At 34.9% G+C, this 20,264-nt stretch overlaps 1 protein-coding gene across 5 annotated transcripts in view; it reads left to right on the top strand.

The window, feature by feature from the left end:
• Positions 1 to 20,264, top strand: part of CAPS2 (calcyphosine 2) — a 41,628-nt gene that overhangs the window by 10,979 nt on the left and 10,385 nt on the right. For all 5 annotated transcript variants that reach the window (XM_073213333.1, XM_073213334.1, XM_073213335.1 and 2 more), the window contains 9 exons: positions 1,783 to 1,905; positions 4,712 to 4,779; positions 7,527 to 7,646; positions 12,054 to 12,128; positions 12,992 to 13,087; positions 13,175 to 13,268; positions 16,012 to 16,130; positions 17,204 to 17,280; positions 18,875 to 19,029. In XM_073213333.1, coding sequence (XP_073069434.1) covers positions 1,783 to 1,905; positions 4,712 to 4,779; positions 7,527 to 7,646; positions 12,054 to 12,128; positions 12,992 to 13,087; positions 13,175 to 13,268; positions 16,012 to 16,130; positions 17,204 to 17,280; positions 18,875 to 19,029 — 927 coding nt within the window. The remainder of the gene's footprint in view (positions 1 to 1,782; positions 1,906 to 4,711; positions 4,780 to 7,526; positions 7,647 to 12,053; positions 12,129 to 12,991; positions 13,088 to 13,174; positions 13,269 to 16,011; positions 16,131 to 17,203; positions 17,281 to 18,874; positions 19,030 to 20,264) is intronic.

Raw genomic sequence — 20,264 nt, 5'->3', positions numbered from 1 at the left:
TATGACAGATGGTGGTAAAGGCTGTGTCTGGAAGGGAGCTGGGAAGGCCAGGGGTTGAGGTTGGGTGCCGTTTGTACAGGATTACCAGGGAAGATCTTCCCCATGAGGTAGCATTTTAGCACACAAACGTCTGAAAGGGGTTGAGAAGCAAGTCAGTTAGGGTAAACTCAAAGGGTCATAAAGTAAGAATAGGCATGAAGTGTTTAAGAAATTCCAAGGACAATGTGGTTGAGGGAGGAATTGCACAGGAGAGAGAGAGGAGATTGGTCAGAGTTCATGGGTGGGGAGGCAGGTCAGGAAGGCCTTGCAGACCACATAAGGACTTTGCCTTTTACTCCGAGTCAGAAAGCTACATTGTTCTGTTGAGAGGCTTTGATTGAGAACAGGATGAGGATGGAAGCAGGAGGAGTTTTGAGGAAGCTATGGCAGCAGTAGTCCAGACAAGTGATAAGGTGGTAACAGCAGATTTGGATAAGAGTGGTCCTGATGGACAGCCAGACTCTAGATCGTTTTGTGGGGCAGGACTGGGAATGTTTGCGGCTGGATTGGTTGTAGACTTGAGAGAGAGGGAAGATGACGAATGACTAAGGTTTTTGGCCTGAGCAATTGGAAGGGTGGAGAAGATCATCAGGAAGTCTGGTTTGAGGAGGTTAAATTTGAGATACCAAGCGGATATGTTACTCTTTCCCTTTTGTAAAAGATTATAAACAAGCCAAAACTAACAAAATTCTTTTGAAAGTTTCTTCCAACATAAACATAATACTTTGCTTATACTCAAACACATATGTTCATTTGGTCTGCTTAATTTACATAATATAATGCTAAATGTCTTAATAATAAACCATTATATAAGAAAAACAAATATATTATTGGGTAAATAAATTATAAACTATCTTCATAAATTAATTTTCCAATAATTAATACTAAAACAAAATTCATTATTCATTGAGTAAATATTTATCAAGTGCTCTCTATGTGTCATCCTGGTCTGGCACCAGGGACATTGCAATAAAAATGACAAAGTTTTTGCCTGATGGAACTTGTAGCAGGAGAAGCAGGAACAAATCATAAATGTATAATAAAAAATTTTGTGTAGCAATCAAAGGTCATGAAGACAGAGTAGAGTTTGAAGATGGAGTGTAATCTTTCAAGGAAGATCTAAAGTAAGAACAAACTCTGCAGGAAAAACCCTTGAACTCTTACCATTTTGACAGTTGCTATCCTACTGGGACAGTTGTGTTGTTGTTAAGGTAATATAACTCATTTTATATTCAGAGAAAAATCTAGTGTTTCTCTCTTTAGGATCCCAAAAGATCCTTTACCTTGAAAGGTACACCTGTATTCCTGTATTTTAGTACTTTACTTCCAAATTTAATTTTAAAAGGAGTGGACATGCTCACATTTATTAACTTTACAAAGACTCAAATGGACAATAATAGTTATAATAATTGCCACCTTTTATTTAATGCTTACTGTATGTCAGATACTTTTAGAAGTGTTGGACATGTGTCATCTCATTTAATCTTTGTGTGTGTGTGTGTGTGTGTGTGTGTGTGTGTGTGTAGCTACTCTTATTAATAAGAATAAATGAAAGCACAGAGGTCATCTAGCTAGAAATTTAGAAGAGCTGGATTCAAACATACAATCGATTGTCAGAGCCTATACTATTAACCCTTACACAAATAACCACTAATGTGTTAGTGGTTATTTAAGACTTTATTTCATTTGAAACAAATATTCTGAGTAAACATATGAGAATTCATTTATTGCTTTCATGTATAGTGTGTACAAGGTGAAGAAGCCATCATGGATAATCTTACAACTCTGGATAGAAAAGCCCTCTTACAGCAGGGTTATGCAGACAATACTTACAGGGCACCATGGAGAACAAGAAAATCTGAAGCTGTAAGTTTTCAGTAGTTTTACTTCTTTGAAAAGCTGTTAAGATAATCTGCCCTCCAGCATTTTACAGACTTGTAATTGAAAAAATAATTGCAACCACTGAAGTTGGTCTGAAGTGAATATTCATTAATATGCAATTGAGTCCTCATTTTTACAATGACTGATGTTTGGTATATTTACTTTGGAAAAATTGTCTTGAATCTTTGAGAGTTTGTAAAAATTTAGTTTATACTATTTAAAATGTTAATTGGCTGCTGTTTTTATCAGTGGGTATATTTGACATAGCTCCTCCCTCCACAGTAAGTAGCCTGGTTATTTTCTTGAAAAATCCTAAGTTAACAAAACTATAGAAATTCAGGCCAATTAAGGAAAAGGGCAGGTATAAAGTAATCTTATTTTATTTTTTTTTAAGGAAAGGAAGCAAAACTCTAAACTTTCAATATTAACTTTAAATTATATCTTTTACAAAATCAATTAAATTGTTGATGAGTATAGATAGCTTAGATCGGTTTTGGTACATATAAATAATAATAACATTTCTTTGATGTCGTTGGGTAAGACCACACTGCTTGAAGTTGGAGTCCACTGGCCATACCAGACACTCCCCGGTGACTAATATCTTAGGCACCCCTCTACTGGATTGATGAAGTACCAGTGTAGGGGGCTCAAAAATTGGGAAAACTCTGGTTTAGGTAGCCTACATAATAATAAAACAACATGGATTTAGCTAGTTAGGTTATCATTATCTCATTGAAGAGAAACTCAATATATATTTTATTTGGATGTCAGTCATCCATTATCAGGACATTCTCAATTGACAGCAGTGTGTAACCAATCTCTGGACCAGGTGGACTGAATGTTCTCTGGATGTCCCAAGTTAGTAACTTGCTACAGTTCTTTTACTAAAATCACATATACATTGTTTTCCATGCCTATTATTGTTTACATATTTATGTTTATAGAATAAGGAGTATCACCAGGATTATCCTAAAAATCAAAAAGCCCCTTTATAAGGCAAAAGTCCCCCTTAATAAGGCTCATTTTGATAAAGTCCTGAACTTATATTTGAAATGAATGTTACCAATACTTATGGTCCACTGAGTAATAATGATCTTAATATAATTCAAAGTCATCTGGGTGTAGTAGATTTTTTTTCCTTATATTTATTTTGTTAGTGGCAATATATCACATTCACCATCAAGAACATTTTATGTTACTGTGTTAACACTCATTTATCTTGTTTTTTTCCCAAGGAAATGGTTATGGGAGTAAACTTAGAATGCATTTGAAATTAGTACCAATTTATTTTTTAAATGTATGTAGAATTGTTTTAATTTTTAACTACTTAACTGAATAACAGAAGCAGTGAACCTATGTTTTTTATGTTCATCTTTTCTGGTTTGCTTATGATTTTCAGTGTTACAAGCTCCTTTGCATCAGTGTGACTTCCACTTCTAATTTGCTTTATGTTTACACAGTCTTCTAAATTAATATGCCTGAGAATGGTTCTAACCTTTCCTACAAAGTATAAGCCATCATAAATGTCAGCGCTCAAGGTGGGGTTTCTGCATGGGATCTCTGATGCTTATCACACCTCTTTTGCTTGCTTATGTGTTTTACATCTGTGTTCTGGCTGATGTAGATCTTTTCTCTTTATAATTTCATGTTTTAGTCAGTGTCCACTTTCTAAATCATTCTTAAGCTAACAAGTATACTTACTTGTAAGTCATATAATTTTTTTGGCTTTTTAATTGCTGTTTTAATTTATTACTAAATAAAAATCATTATACGATGTCAGGAGCTTAGAGAACACAAGATGAAGTTATGTATTCAATGATATGAACTTTATATGGGGCATATTTGGGTGTGTAAACTATGTATCTTGAATTTCTACCAAACAAAGCAACTAAATTCATTTATAGACTAATATTTCATTAATTGTACCTACCTTTTCCAGGTTTCTTTGAGTTTCTGCTTTTTGTTTCTGTGATATGCTCTTTGTCATTCTTATTTGAATTTTGTGTCAGTTTCAAACAGAGCACTCTCCTAAGGTAACAGACCCCTATCAAGCTATATTACCTTACTTGATTTCAGTGGGGATGACAGGAATTTTCATTCCAAAAATAGAACAAGCTTTATTTTCACTTCTTAATTTTTTATTTACTCTTCAAAAAAGAAACATTTTAGTGATTATAATTGTATGACTATCTCAGTGGAATTGAATCATTACACATCTTCCAATTCAATATGACCTAAAATGTAGTAAAAATACTTTCAGATGGGTTGGAAGAGTGAAAAATAGTGTGAAGACAGTTCAGTCAAACCAGTCACTAAGAAAAGCTGATCAAGTATTATTAATGAAGCATATGCACAAAAAAGATTATTGTAATTTTAATGACAGGAGGCATTTTTGTTTTGATTTCTGATATATGTCTGAATGATTCAAATTCCGTTTCTGCCTCATCTACTGTGAATAGCTGTAGATCAAACTGTGTGCTTGTTGGTATTCATTCTGGAGCAGGCTAAGAATGCCTTTTGCTGTGCATCTCTCAAGGGGAGAAATGTTATAGTCTCTTCCTCCTTTATTCTGACTCCGTAAAATGCAAAGGCAGCTTGTGGAAATCTGTGATGATTTCTACTGAAATTTAAGTGCATTACTTTTTAGAAAACAAATGGTGCTTTTACATTACATAATTGGAATTTAAATGTAGTAATGATGAATATAGGAAATGTTTATGTTTTAGGGCTCGTGTGTTCACTATTGTATTATTCTGCCTTATGGACAATGACATACTCTCTATTTTCTCAGGAAATTGTGACTGCACAGAAGAAGAAACAGACTGTTGAAGAACAAGTGATGATAGACAACTTATCTAGGTGAGAATAACTGGTAATAGAAATCAGTTCAGAAAGTTTTCATTAAATCTCTTTTTTATGCATGACACCCATATCCTTGGTCAGTCAGCAAGCAGCTAACTCAGAGGTTCCCAAACTTTCTCTGTTTACTGCACTCATGGTGTTTTAGTAATTTTCCTAGGTCAATAGGAGTACCTTTTAGTTATATTTATTAAGCATTTTTGTCTAAACAACTTAATAAGTATTTGCCTCCCAAAAATTTAATGGCCATTTGAAAAGATAATACACACAAATGGAAAGAAAAAATATTTTTATTTAATTCTTAAATAGTCAGAATTACTAACAAGATATATGTACCTGTTAGGAGCTGCAGAATCTGTGAAACCTCAGAATCACTTAGAATGCTGTCACCCTCACTTCCTATTCTACATGGCACTTACTTTTTATCATAACAACTGTAGAAAACCCAGCTCTGCAAAGATGTGACATTACTGAACACATGTAGTGATTCTTATTGAAACTGTGAATTACCTTGAGCTAGCAGTTTGTATGGTATCCAACAAATACTGAGTATCACTGTTACCCTCAAAAATTAAAACATCCTGCAGTGTCCCTGTGCGTTCCCTGTGGTTCCAGAGAGACTTCGTATACAGTTTGAGAAGTGTGGGACTAATTGTCAAGAATTTTAAAACCTTATATAAAGTTTCATAAATCTTAGAAAACTATATAAAGTTTTAATATTTAATATATAAAGCTTTGCTAAATTGCATGACAAATATAAATACTGTAGGATTTCAGAAGAGGTTAGAATAGTCTAGGAAGTCTTTAAGGAAGAAGTAAGACAAGTTTAGCTTTGCCAAAAATACTGTTAGGTGGTAGAGAGAGAAAATGATATGCATGTTTTTCTGTAAATTTTTTGGAATAATTATACTTACAGTCATCAGTGTATCCCACTTTATCTTTTCACCCCCACCATGCCCCCACAACTTCTCTTCAGCTAATGGTGATTTTTCAGTTTGTGTTTACTTGATGCATCAGCAGCACTGTCTCCATTGAAATCTTTCTTTTCTTTGAAACACTTTTCATTTTTCCACTTGTCTTCCTGCCCAGCATATTTGCTGGCTCCCCTCCTCCTTTCTACTCCTTAGTCTCTTTTCCTGGTTCCTCTTAATTTCCCCAGTCTTTATATGTGGAAGTATACAGGGTTCAATTAGACTGTCTACATTTACTTCATAAGTGATTTCATTCAGTATCATGCCTTTAAAAACCATCTGTACACTAATGTTTCCCTAATCTAAGATTCCAGTGTAACATTTTACAATCTGTGATCCTTAAACTTCTTCCCTTCCTTCCCCTCATGACAAAATCCTCTTTAATTTTCCTCCAGGGCAACTCCATTCCCCTTCAATTTAATTTAGGCCTAAAATCTTGGTGATGACTCTCCTTCTCTTTGATCTGCCTCTTTCTCTCAAATCCCATATCCAGTTTATCGGCATAGGATAAATTGTACCATCAAGATAAATTTACTTCCTCTGCCATCATCCTTGTTCACACTATTATCTTCTGTCTCCTGGATTATTTCAGCCACTTTCTAATTGAACTCATTGTTTCTTTGTTTGCTCCTCATTGGTTAATTTCTCAACCTGGAAGCCAGAGCCAGTCTATTAAAAAGCAAGCCAGCTCAAACCCTCTAGTAATTTCCCATCTCAGAGTAAAAGCTGAAAGACCTATGTATTAGTTATATATCACCACAAAACTTTACAATCATTAATTAGAGCTCATGTGTCTTCAGGCCAGCTGTCCAGGCGAGGCTTGGCTGAGTGGTTCTTATTTTTTACTTACTTTGGCAGGTTATATATTAGCAAAAGCAATGATCTCAGTTCTGAGTTTAGGCCTTAAGAAACCTCTTGTGTTTTGTTCTGCCTTTTTGTGCTTCTGCCATCTTTGTGAGAATAACACAGCTTGGTCAGGACCCACTGGTCTCAGGAAGAAGATACCTCTACAAATGCAGCAGAGCCACTCAGACTAGATCATCCTAGATGAGCAGATTCCCAGCCAACCTACACTTGCCAGAGTTAGTTCAGTTGAGATCCCTGGAGGCCCAGTGATCTGTAATTGGCCAAGGCAAGTCAAATAGTTAAGCTCAAAGCCAAAGGGTGAAGAGTAGACTACACCTATTAATGAGGCCAGGCAGGGATGTGGACCAGGTGTGCTGAAAAATTGGTGCCAATAATAGTCTTCCCAAGCCCTACATGATCCTGCCCACCATTAGAACTTGGACACCTTTTCCTACTTATTTCTTTCATCTTCTCTCCTCCAGCCATTCAGCTTTCCTCTCACTCTGAAACATACCAGGCTCACTTCTGAGTCAGGTACTTTGCACTTACTTTCCCCTCTGCTTGGAATGCTTTTCCCCAGAAATCTGTAAGGCTGCTTGCTTACTTTGATTCTTATCTTTATTCAGAAGTTACTAGCACAGTGTCTGTTTGTTTAAAGAATAGTAAGAGGAAGACATGAGGCTCTGAGTTCTTTCAGAAATTTCAATTTATGTTTAGATTGCACTTATGTAAAAAGAGATAGGCAAGCATATTACTTTATTATATTTTTGAATTACTGAATGTTTTCATCTAATACCTCTAAAAATATAATTCTGACAATAGTGTAAATTTTCATTTATATATGAGCTTTTCCAGCTGCTTATAAATATGTTAATACTAGAGCTATGCATTATCACATATAATTGTCAGGCTTTGTATTTTCCTGTACAGGGCTGTAATCAGTGATCCAGAACAAAATTTAATCATTGAGAAACAAGAAAGTGCTCATATCCTTCCAGATTCAAAGATGGCATCTCTTCGATTTAAGAAAAGAACACTACATGAAACAAAGTAAGGTTTTAATTATATAAAGCGAAGTTGTAGTATATTCTAAATTTATTTTTTTTAATGTACTTTATTTTGAATTGAATGTTTTTGTTGTTTTTTGCTTGTTTTTGTCTTTTTTTAGATAACAGGATGTGGAATTTTTGGAGTTCAGCCCCTAGTTCTGCCAATTTAGGATAATGGGGCATTACCTTGTTCTCTTTGCCCTTCACATTTTCTATTTGTGATTTAGGAATAATAGCCACAACACGAGGAGATAATACATGTAAATGTGAATATAATAGTAACTGAAACATTTGTATGTGCACAGTATATATATTGGCTGAATTTCATTGATATACTCAAAATTAGTATTGTTTAAAAGTTATTGTTGTTGTTTTGCACTTAATTTGTAGCTTACAAAAGTGAGGGGCCGGCATGTGCTTCACGGTTTTTTTGTGCAGTCCCCTCGGATCTCTCAACAACTTCACTGGCAGCTGACCTCTAGCCTCACCTCTAACAGATGAAGAAAATCCACCAGTTCCTGCAGCAGTTCTTTTATGTTTTCCAGCTGCTGTAGATTGTACTTACTTAGAATTTTTATCTCGCAGTCTCATTCCTATTTTCTGGAAGCCTTTGTTTCCGTATCTTTAAGCATTTGCAGATACCTTGTATAAATTTCCTACTGCTGCTGTAACAAATTGCCACCAACAAATTAAAACAACATAAATTTAATTTTTTCCAGTTCTGGAGGCCAGAGGTCTAAAATCGGGGTGTTGACAGGGCTATATTCTTTCTGGAGGATTCAGGGAAGGGACCATCTCCTGGCCTTTTGCATCTTCTAAGCCAGCAATGGCTGGTCAAGTCTTTCTGTTATATTACTCTGACACTCCAATGGTCACATAACCATTTGCTTTTTTATGAAGACACTTATGATTGTACTGAACCTACCTGGATAATCCCAGATAACCTCCTTATCTCAAGTCCCTCAGTTTCATCATATATGCCAAGTCCCTTTTATGGTATCACACAGGTGAACATATTTACATGTTCTGAGCTTTAGGGCATGAACATCTTTGGAGGGCCATCATACAGCTACCACATATCTAAACCTTTCTTTTTTAAAGTAAACTTTCATTGAAATAAAATGTACATTCATGAAGTGTAATGTACACAGTGTAAGTACATAGCATAGGGATTTTCACAAACTAACCAATACTCATGTATCAAGTTTCTAGGTCAAAAAATAGAACATTACCAGTACCCCAGAAGTACCCTCAGTGCTGCCTCCCAGTTACTATTCACTTTCTTTGCCATGCCAGGTTAACCTCTCTATTATGAACTGCCTGATTATAACCTTATAATAAATCACAAAATTTGAAATCTGTATCTGGCTTCTTGACATTATGTTTGTGAATTTTATCTATGTTGTTACTTGTAGTCGCCCTTTATACTCATTGCTGTTTAGTATTGTATAGATACACCACAACATATTCATTCCCAGATGTCAGTGGACATTTGGCTGTTTATGAGTAGTGCTGCCATGAACTTTTGTGTGTGTCTTTTGGTGAACCTTTGTACTCACTTCTGCTCACTACATACTTAAAAGTGGAATCACTAGACTATTTGTAAATATGTTCAACTTTAAAAAAGACTGCCAAGTAGTTTTCCAAAGTGGTTGTTGCAAATAACACTCCTGCCAGTAGCAGTAAGAGTTGCACCATATCTTTGCCAGGGCTTGTTGTTGTCTGTATTTTTCATTTTAGTTCTTATTTTTCATTTAGCTTTCATTTTGTACTGGTGATTTTAATTTACATTTCAGTGGAGACTGATGGTGTTTAGCAATTTTATGTATGTATGTGGCCATCTAGAAATCCTCTTATACCAAATTTCTGTTCAAGTCTCTTGAGTCATCTTTTTCATACTGATTTGTGAAACTTGTATTTTTTAGTTACAAGTCCTCTTTCACTGATATTTGTTAGATATATCATTTCCTACTGTGTGGTCACCTTTTAATTCTCTTGATTATGCTTTTTGATAAACAGGAGTTCCTAATTTTCATACAGACCTATTTATTAATCTTTCCATTTATTGTTAGTGTTCTCTGTATCATCTTTAAGAAATCTCTGCCTACCACAGACTCATTATCCCTCTGACCTGTAATGCCATTTATGTCATATACCAAGTTGTCTACATGCCTGGTTGGTTTCTAGGCTTTTTCTTCAGGCTCTTCTACCTGTTGTGTATACCTACACCAATTTTATCCTGTCTTAATTAGTATTGTTTATATTAAATACCTATGGCTTGTTTATCTTCCACATTATCTTGGCATACTAGGCCCTTTCCTCTTCAATAAAAATTTTAGATTTAGTTAGTCTAGTTCCATGAAAAACTCCCATGATTTTAAAATTATGATTAGAATGATTAAATGTATGGACTTCACCCCTCCTAGTCATTCTTCCCAGAGGAGGAGGAGCGGATTCTGCTCCATGGAGTCAGGAGCAGGAATTGGCACGCAGAATACAGCCCTTCCTCTCTCTCCCTGGGGAGTCAGCCGCCTGTAGAAGTACCCATTCTGCCCTATGCATTAAGTTTTATGGGGTCACTCCCCAGTGGGAATGAGTGGGTTAGGCTATTTAATTCTAGTTTTAAGGACTTAGTTTATTGTTTCTGTGTTCCTGAGCCATAGTTTCCAACAGCTTTATCAATAATAAAATTCATATTTTGGTCTTCCTTTGCCTGATGCCTTTATTTCTATATTGGTTGAGAACTTGAATAGAGAGAAGTATTGGTGATACTTATTTGATACCTAAAACCCCAACATGGAGCTTTCCATTTTATGATTTAAATGCCTATTTACTTATTTTATCTTTCCAAGAAGACTCGAGACTCCTTGAAGCTATTATTTCAACCTTTCACTGTTAAACTGAGCTCTATTCACCTTTGAGAAGCAATATAATGTAATGGTTGTGAGCAAGGTTTTTTCTGGTTCTGCTGTGCACTATCTGTATGTCCTTAGGCCATTGACTTAACCTCTCTCTGGGACTCTGTAAAATTTATTTGTTAAATGGGGATAATAGTACTTACTTCATAGAGTTATTGCAAGCATTAAATGAACCAGCACACATTAAAGTGATCTTTAACAATGACTAGTGTCTAAGAAGTTCTCAATAAATAGTTGCTGTTATTGCTGCTGTTATTTTCTCAGCATTTACAATAGTTTCAGGCACATAGTGGGCATTCAGTAAACACATTAAATCCATTAATACTAGTGGATTAAACTGAACTGAGATGACTAAGCTTTCACGGCTCCACTCTGTATTCACTAACTCTTATTTGGTGTGCAGGCTTTCATTTGCTGTATCCTACTTCCCTTTGATAGAGACCATAGCTTTTATAGAGATGTAACTTTTCAAGATCTCAGTGTCCCACCCATTTACTTACTATTTACAGTACTGCAATTTCATTGTACCTGCAGTTTTATGGGAATCTCATAAAATTATTTAGGAAAGGAACTAAAATATGTCACTGACACTTCAGATTTAATATAAAGAAAATTAGTAGTTGAAGAGTGCCAAAGTGTGCGTATTTGGGTCTTGCTTCATATTATTAAGTGGAATTTTTGGACTGGCAGTCTTTGTAAAGTTATAATCTGAAGACTCTAAAGATGAGGTGATTTGAGGTCTCATAGCTAGACTGATACCAAGGCTATTACCAGCATTCTTTCCCACTGTTCTATTTTGCATAAGCAATGCTTCAGCTACCCATAACTGAACACCTGACTAATAATGGCTTAAACAACTCAGGATTTATTTTTCTTATTTAACCAGCTGCCTGCAGGTGAGCAGCTGTTGTGTTTAGTCCAGTGACTCCGTGACGGCACAGCTCTGGGCTGGTTTTCTGGAGATCTCGCTGGTCTCCCGGACACAGACGCCTGCTCACTGCGGCGGCTCCTCTCCCAGCAACACACCCCTGCTCTGGCCACGAACAGCGACTCTCCCATACCACCCTGTCAGGACAAAAGACAGTTTTTCCTGTATGCTTATTGGCAGAACTGGGTCCCTTAGCCACCTTTAATGGAAAGAGGCTAAGAAAGCAAATTGTGGTGGTCGAGGAAGAAGAGGGTCGTCAAAGGAGAAGAGGGCTGGCCTTGCTGTTGGGCAGCACTGCAGCACTGTGGGACGTGTTATCTCTGTTCAACGTTTACCTTCATGGCACTTGATACTCTATGTTCTAACATATATTATGTACTGTATCTCAGGGTTATTTCTTCTGTGTCTGCTACAATTAGCGATCTGAAAGAAAAAGGTTTATAACTTCATCTTTATTCATCCTGTGCATTTTAAAACAATTAACAATTTTTTTATATTGTCATCATTTACATCAAATGTAGGTAACTTTAAAATAATTATTGACAACTGTATTTCTTAACAGGATAAGAACCCATTCAACATTAACTGAAAATATGCTTTCTTATAAAGTACAATTTGATGGTAGGATCATATCAAGGTAATTGTGTTTATATTAAACTTCTTAAACTTGTGATTCAAAGAAGGTATTCCCTCTTCAAATAGAAATAGCAATACTGAGATTAGTTAAATTTATCACATTTAAGTGAAAAATGTTAATTTAGAATGAATTTGTTGATTCATTACAAAAATGATGGAAAGTATGCACCTTTATGAAAAACATTTCAATTAGAAGTTATTTAAAAAGTGAATTTAAGACATCTTTCAAAACTAAACGAAGATGTGAATCTTTTAAAGAGATGTATTACTCTTAGAAAATTGTAAACCAATTAAAAATCAACCTTTGGGTAAGCTGCTTTTTAAAATTTTACTTTAATGGCTTAAATTAACAGTAGATTGTTGATAAATGCAGTGAAGTAATGAGGGTGATTCTTAAATCTGTTATCTCAGTCTTACAAACTTTCAGTAATACATAATGCTGATGTTCTTTGTGCATATTAAAGGTAAAGAAAGTTTTTAAAAATTACCATATTTGTTCAGTGATTTTAAACTTTCTATGACAAAGGTAATTACTATATATCTTTGAGTGGCTTCTTGTAAGCTCAACATTTTTAAAGACCTGCCTTTTATCTTAAAAGACTATACATAATTAGCAAGATGCATTGTAATATATTCATATCACTGTAAGATAAAGCTTTTTTCTGCATCTACATCTTACTTAAATTGGCACTTGAACAAGCTGTGCCATGTTTTCCCCATGGCTTCCTATAGCCCTTGCTCATTGCCATTGCCATACATTCAAGGGATTTATGCCATCCCTCTCTGACATGCACAATTCTAGTTTATTATTTAATTTGAAAATTTTCCCATTTGAAAGTCTATGACATTAATCTATTTTTCTAGAAATGGACGCGATGCTTGCAGAGAACTGATTGGGTTCTTTTTTATTCATGACCAGTCCCTTACAGTTTATGAATACCGGCAGTTTGGGAAAAACAGGTATGCTGTAAGACATTGTTATAACTTTCAAGATCATTACTTCTGAGAGAAGCTAATAACTTCATATTTTTGTCATTCTACTTCTAGAACAACTGTTCTTCCTTTTATTCAAAAACATGTTTATAGTCATCAGCATGGACGAAGAAAAGGAAAACAATACCAGCTTGGTGATTTTTATATTGTAAGTTATGTGTGTATGTGGGCAAACATTTTAATACCAGATGTTGGATTTTGTTGGGACTCTGTGGGGCTGGAGATGCAGGGTTTCAAGCTGCCAGTATATTTTCTGTCTTCCTTCCTGAGCAGGGGCATTTGTATGAAGGGCTAATGGTTGATATGACCCAGGAGGTTCTGCCTCTCAGGCCCAGATCCTGAGAGTCTAAATCTAAGTATAGCATTCATTTCCTGTAACACTGCCTCTCCCTCCCTACCCTCCCACCCGCAGGTAAGCCCAAGAGAGCTTGTCTCTTTGGTCCTTTTAAAGGCTCTGTAAGTCCACCACTGGGTAAGTGGTACCATGAGTAACACCCCCTAATGCAGTCTTATCTCCTGTGGATGCACATTTTTCTCCATACAGAGGGGCATTAGGACTGTGGAGCTATCATATATCTGATAGTTTATCTTCCTTGTGATTTCCCCACCTTGCACAACTCCTGACATATGTTATATCACAAGGATTCCCTAGACTGGGTAGATCACAGGTGATGTTATAATTTGTTTAGTGCTCTTAAATTTTAAATTAATACATTGAAGTTATCTCAAAATTAAAATGCAGCATTACGCACAGTGATCATTCAAGTAACAAACATACTCATAGGCGAAGCATTGGACATCGAACTGTGAGCAAGTTAAATCCACTCCCTGCTTTTGTGGAGTTTACATTCTAATGGGAGACACAGACAGGACTGATTTGGAGAACGGAAGGGAGTTCACTCTGGCTGAACTCTAGTTCAAGGTGGGGGTTGGCCAGAGATGAGTCAGAGTTTATTAAAAGCAGCCTTATGTTAAAGAGTTATCTAAAACATATCAGGGAGTCACTGAAAGATAAGAGGTGGATAGAATGAGGGGAGATGACATTATCAGATTTGTGATTGAGAAAAATATGTCTAGTTACAATGCAAGGAATGGATTGAAGACCAGTGAACAATGGAACTGATGGAATTGTATTAATCTAGGAAGGAGGTAATGGCAATCTGAATTAGGCAAGTGTCTGTGGCTCTGAAGCTAATTAGAAAAAAAATCATCAGGGGATAGACTCTAAAAAGATGAAGTGACTAGTTAGCTGAGGAGTTGGGAGTAGGGGAAAGCATTACATATTAAACCGTCATTTGATACACAATACGTAAGTCACTTCAGGCTGCCTCTTGAGAGCTAGAGAAAATCAGCTCTAGCTCCTGTTTCACAGCAGGATGAGATACCTGTAGCTCTGAGCTGCTGTCTCCAATAATGCAGTATAGTTTATGATTTATTCTCACTATCCCTGTTCCTTATTGAACCAGATGTGGAACTCTATTCCCTTTTATGATTTCTGAGAAAGAAAGATAAAGGGTAGGGGGAGAAACAGGAAGGAATGAAAGAAAGGGGGAAGGAGGAAGGTAGGCAGGTAGGCAAGCCACACACAAACCATACATGTGATGCTTGCGTGGCAGACATTTTGAAGAGGATATGGAGAAAGCCTTATATTGCAGCAGTATAAGCAACAGTTTATTATTATCTATTCTTATTCTTAAAAATATGTCCGTTAAACATTTTTAATTATAAAGGCCCTCCTCTCTATTTTCTGGCTCTTTCTACTTCTTGCTTCTCCCCATAATCTTCCATTTCTTTATGCAGAAATATTCAACCTTATCCTTCTTTTTGTGTGTGTGTGAGAGAGGAGGTGGGTCCCTCTTCTGCTTTCGAGATGTTACTGGAATTTATCTTTTTATTTCTATATGTCCCACTAAGGATATTTCCTAAATACTCCATAAAAGAAATTTTAGTGCCAGTTGTTAAGATATACTCATATAAACGTGCACATGTGCCCATAGACACACATACACGAAAGTGTGCCCATATATCTTCATTCATACGTGCATATATTGATCCAGATGCACTGACAGACTGTGTAGATAAACCCTTATGCACACACATATGTATGTACACACATGCCTATGTGCATATGCCTGCACACATATCATGTAGTGTCTATAATTGCTTAATAAAACAATTTCAAAGGAATTTATATACATTTCAAAGAATGGAGAAATTCTGATACTTATTTACAAGTATGCTAAAGTAAATGCTCTCGGAAAAAAGGAGAGAGGAATCTCTTCCCTTATTTTCAAGAGAGATAATTAAGCCTCTTATTTTAATCCTGCATTTGTCCATATTTGACCATATTTATTTAAGCAACTCAGAAATTAAAATAATAACAATTTTCTAAGTTTGGATTAAGGATTTTTATAGGAATTTTTTCATGCTCTAATTAGTTTAAAATTAGTTTTACATTAATATAGTGTTTGTCAACAAAAGACCAAATGAAAGGGAGTGTGATCAATCTATGAGAGTTCATCAATTTGCAGTACATCATTTTGTGAATCAATAGCTCTATTTCTGTATTCAGGGATGTCACAATTTTGATTGAAATAACATCCTTTCTTCCTCTGATTCTTATTAAAATATTGGGTTTATTTTTTCACATGAATTGTTAAACCTATGATTGTTCTAATTGAGAGGTTGATTGGGAAGTTAGTTCCTTAATTTCCCTGTGTTCTTTACTCAAGCTTGTGTGGTTTCTAAATATTTTCTAAATATACATTTTTAGCAGTATAAAAGTACCATGTTACATGTAATTAAAATTAAATATTTAATATTATTATTAGTTGTATTTTACTTCTTATACATTTTCTAGCTCTACATAATTCATTTGTTAATCGCTTTAGGGTGCGGACTTGACATTTTTGAGTGCTGCTCATCCCAGACTTCCAGAAAGCGTAACAGAAAACACATTACTTACACTTCGAATCACAAACATTGACCAGGTAGCTCTGAATTCTCTCAAGTAAGTCAAACATGCATTTGTCATTTTGGAAGTATGGGAAAACACTATTTTTTAAAATTATCTTAACATGAGATTCTATCCCAAAGCACTTTGACTTTAGTCAAAGCTTATATTAAAAAAAAATAAAACATAACTATATTTGTCTATTTTATGTGTTATCTTGTACTCAAATACACTCCATGTGAGGGAACAGTTAGTATCAGGAAAAGATTTTAAAAAGTCCCATTTTATGTTGGTTTAAAGTACTTTATTAATTTGCCTGTGCCATAACACTTTTTTTTAACCATATGCTACCAAAGTAATACATTTTAAAAGATGAGATATAGTACAATACTGTAACAACTTTTCCCACATTTTCACTGTTATTTTCTTTTTAGCACAAAAATAATATCTTGGTCCTACATGCTTATAGCATTCATCAAAAAATTCATGAAAGCTATAAGCATTCATGGATTGATAATAGGAATAATAAGAAAAGCTACAAATGAATTTTGAGTTTTATAAATCACAGAATATTTATATATTATATATATATATGCTATTCTTCCTGGGTGTTTCTTGATGCTAAATAAAATTCAAATGACAATAATTGGTTTACTAATGTGCCATGTGTACATTAGTATACCAATGTACTAACAGAGGCCATATTCTATAAATTGGCTGTAAGGAAGTCAGTGTTTCTTTGTCGTTTATTGTACTGCTCAAAGTAAGTACAACTATTTTGGCTTTTCCAAATAACATTTTTACATTTTGTAGTTTGAAAGTTAAGGCTGCTTTTAAGTTTAATAGTCTTAATTAAATATTTTAAAAGAACATTGCAAAAGCTACAAAAATGAATATAATGTTTAAAGGTAGTTCTTGAAAGGTGAAAAGTCTTTTTACTCTTGATTTAGAATATTTAACCTTCCTGGGAGGGGGGTAAAGCAACAAACACAGGAGGGACTTGATTAATCTCTAGGCACTCTTCCAACTATGTTTGAGAGTTTGAGTCTAGATCAGGGAAGAGTTTAGAGTTTCCATGTTCAAGATTGCAAAACAATATATTTTTATCACTGTCAACATGTAAATTGCAGAACTGATTCTGTGGAACATGAGGATGATATAACTAATCAAGAAACCAATGACAAGCTGGTCTTAAAGGCCATTCAAGGTATGTATCATTATTATGTGCTCAGTTTTAATTTTCAATCATTTTCTTTGTAAGCAATAAAGCAGTATTTTCCAGATATTTCTTAGTTTTATGGTACTTGATTTATATTTCCTGCTTATCTTTTAATAAGTTAATATATATATTATACCATTGTATGTATACACATATATATATAGTATACATATACATAAATTTTATATATGTACATATTTTTAAATATTTTTAGGATTTCTCTTACTTTAATGATGCTATCTGATTGAATAACAAGTATTGTATGATTTATGAATTAAAGAATTTCAGAAAGTGCTTGATGTATGGGTTTTATCCATGAAATGAGTAAAATATAAGTGATATTTGTAATATAATAATTATCTTGTGCATTAGATGATATCCTCAAGAGATTTATGGTGGCCTGGTATAAAAAAATGCTCAAACTGGCAACTGGATTCAAGTTTGGACTCTGCCATTCAGTAGATACATGACACAGTGTAAATTTCTTGCACCTCTTTTCTTCATTCCAAAATGGGATGATTATTGTTTTATAGAGTTGTTGTGGATAATAAATGAAATATATGCAAACTTTAGACACTAAAACATTTTACTAATTTTGTTTCCAGAATTCAATTTTGTTGCCACTAGTCGGCTCAAATAGAGTTTTTTGTTGAATCTCATATTCAAGAAGGGAGGAAGGCATTAAACAATCACAGAAATTAACATATAATATCAAAATACAACATATTTTGATAAATTCTGATTTATCATTTAGAGATGATATGTGAATAAGAAGGTGAGAAACAGATTTAAAAGTTGTTGGGACTGGTATTTGAACTCTCAAATATTCTTGATGCCATTGTTAATAAATGATTTTCTCCATTCTCTCATGTCTAATATATTTTTTTCCTGTGACATTTGTTTTTTTCTCATAATGTGTTATATTGAATAACTGCTTTAGTAAACTTACCTATATTGCCTTAAGTGAAGGTGACACAAGTGTCACCGGGAATCACTGTGGCAGGGGGAGAATGCCAGGGGCCTGAGGACATGACTTCTCATAGAGCCCTAGGAGAAAGGTTACTCTAAATAACCCAAGGATAGGATAGCACTCCAAAGCCTTGATGGTATTTAACATATAAGTTGCAATTTGAAGATTTCAAACTATTTTAGATATTTTGAACTGACAATTTTTGAGTGACTTCCTGGCATCAGTTTTGTAATTCACTTGGTAACAGCAAAGAAAGAGGAAAGAGATTAAAGATGTGGGGTTGATAGATGAAGAGGAAGTCTGAAAAATTAAAGCTAAGATTTTGTCACATTTTTTTTCATGTTGATGAAGATAACCATGATTTTTCTCTATTTAAAATATATAACACTTTCCACCACACAGGGGTGCTATAGGTCTGGTATATTTATATGTGATTTTATATCTACTAAAAGCACAGTTTTCTCAAGTCTTGTCAGTCATACATATAATCTGGTTGTATATTCATATACTTTATATTAGGTACAACAACTTTAATTTTCTTATAAAGCAATTGCAATTTTGATACATTTGTATGTAGGAACAATTATTTTTCATCTCTCTTCTCCTAAACAGATGTGCTAAAAGAACAGTTGTGTAATAGAGGTGTTCGTATTTTGACTGGATTTGGAAAATACCTTCAACAAATGGACAAAGAAGGAAATGGACTTTTAGATAAAGCAGATTTAAAGCAAGCTCTAAAAGTATTTCACTTAGAAGTGTCTGAAAACGTATGTGCCACAGACAATTCTCTGCAGTGAATGATATTCTTAAGTAGTATTCTTCACATTTCTACTGAAATTTTAGTAGTTCGTCTCCTTTTTGTCTCTTTATCAGTGTTAAGCTATCAGGCAACAAGTCCTGTTGATTTTTTGTTTCAGTGTTCATTATTTCTCCCATCTGTTTATTAAGAGTTTAATAGCCAGCATCATTCTAAGCTCCTAGAAGATACACTCTTTACTCTTAAGACCTTCATACTCAAGGGAAAGAAAGATATAAAAGATTACAACACAATAAGTTTTTAATGGAGAATGCTTTCAGAACACATGGGAATACAAGCCAGGTTATGAGAGAGAGAGAACATAGGATTTCTGGAGAAGGATATATCCCATCTGAGTTTAGTAGGATGAGGAGGAATTAAGCAGATAAGAGGGGAGAAGAAGCGTGAGTCAGACAATTAATACTTCACAAAAGGGAGAAGCAAATGTGTAGACATGAAGGGGAGAGGGAGGCCTGGTGCAGTTATTGCAAAATGTTCAACCCTTGCCCAGAGCTTTCACACATGCTGTTCCCTCCACCGGGAGTAATCTGCCACAAGACCTTTGCATGGCTGGATTTTCTCATCATTCAGGCTTTCTCTACTGAGAGCACTGCCCTGACACCTGCCTAAAGGAGCACCCCATCTGAACCCTAGTCCTCTGTCTACCACTAACCCATTTTATTTTCTTCATGTCACTTTATTTTCTGGCTCTGACTTCAAGGAGAATGTAAGTACCATCAGCAGGGACCAAGGTACTTCAGGTTCCCTGCTCTATTTCTAATGCCTTGAATAGAGACCTAAATACAGCAAGGGCTGAATAAATAGATGATGCCTTAGTTTAAATGGATAGATAAATGGAAGGAAGAAAAAAGAATGGGGAAAAATATGCCTAGCAGGGTCCATTATATTAAAGCTTTGTATGCCACGCTGAGAAGTTGGTATTTTCTTCTAAAGGTATATGAATTTGAAACACATCTACCTTAGAGATTTCAGGTAAAGGATTCTCCTACATTGATTTTCTTCCATCTTTTCAATTGGTCTTGTCATAGATATGGTTAATTTTGTAGAAGAAACACTATAAATTGAATTCATGAGATATAGGTTCAAGTTCTATTGAACTGTGTGATCTTAAATAGGTCTTTTAATGTTTTCGATTGACAGGCTCTGCCTGGGCAATCCAGACATAATACTGGTAGTCAGAATTGC

Source organism: Manis javanica, chromosome 10 (genome assembly GCF_040802235.1).
Source record: "Manis javanica isolate MJ-LG chromosome 10, MJ_LKY, whole genome shotgun sequence".
In the NCBI taxonomy this organism is placed as follows: domain Eukaryota; kingdom Metazoa; phylum Chordata; class Mammalia; order Pholidota; family Manidae; genus Manis; species Manis javanica.
This window is presented reverse-complemented; position numbering and strand designations above follow the sequence as displayed.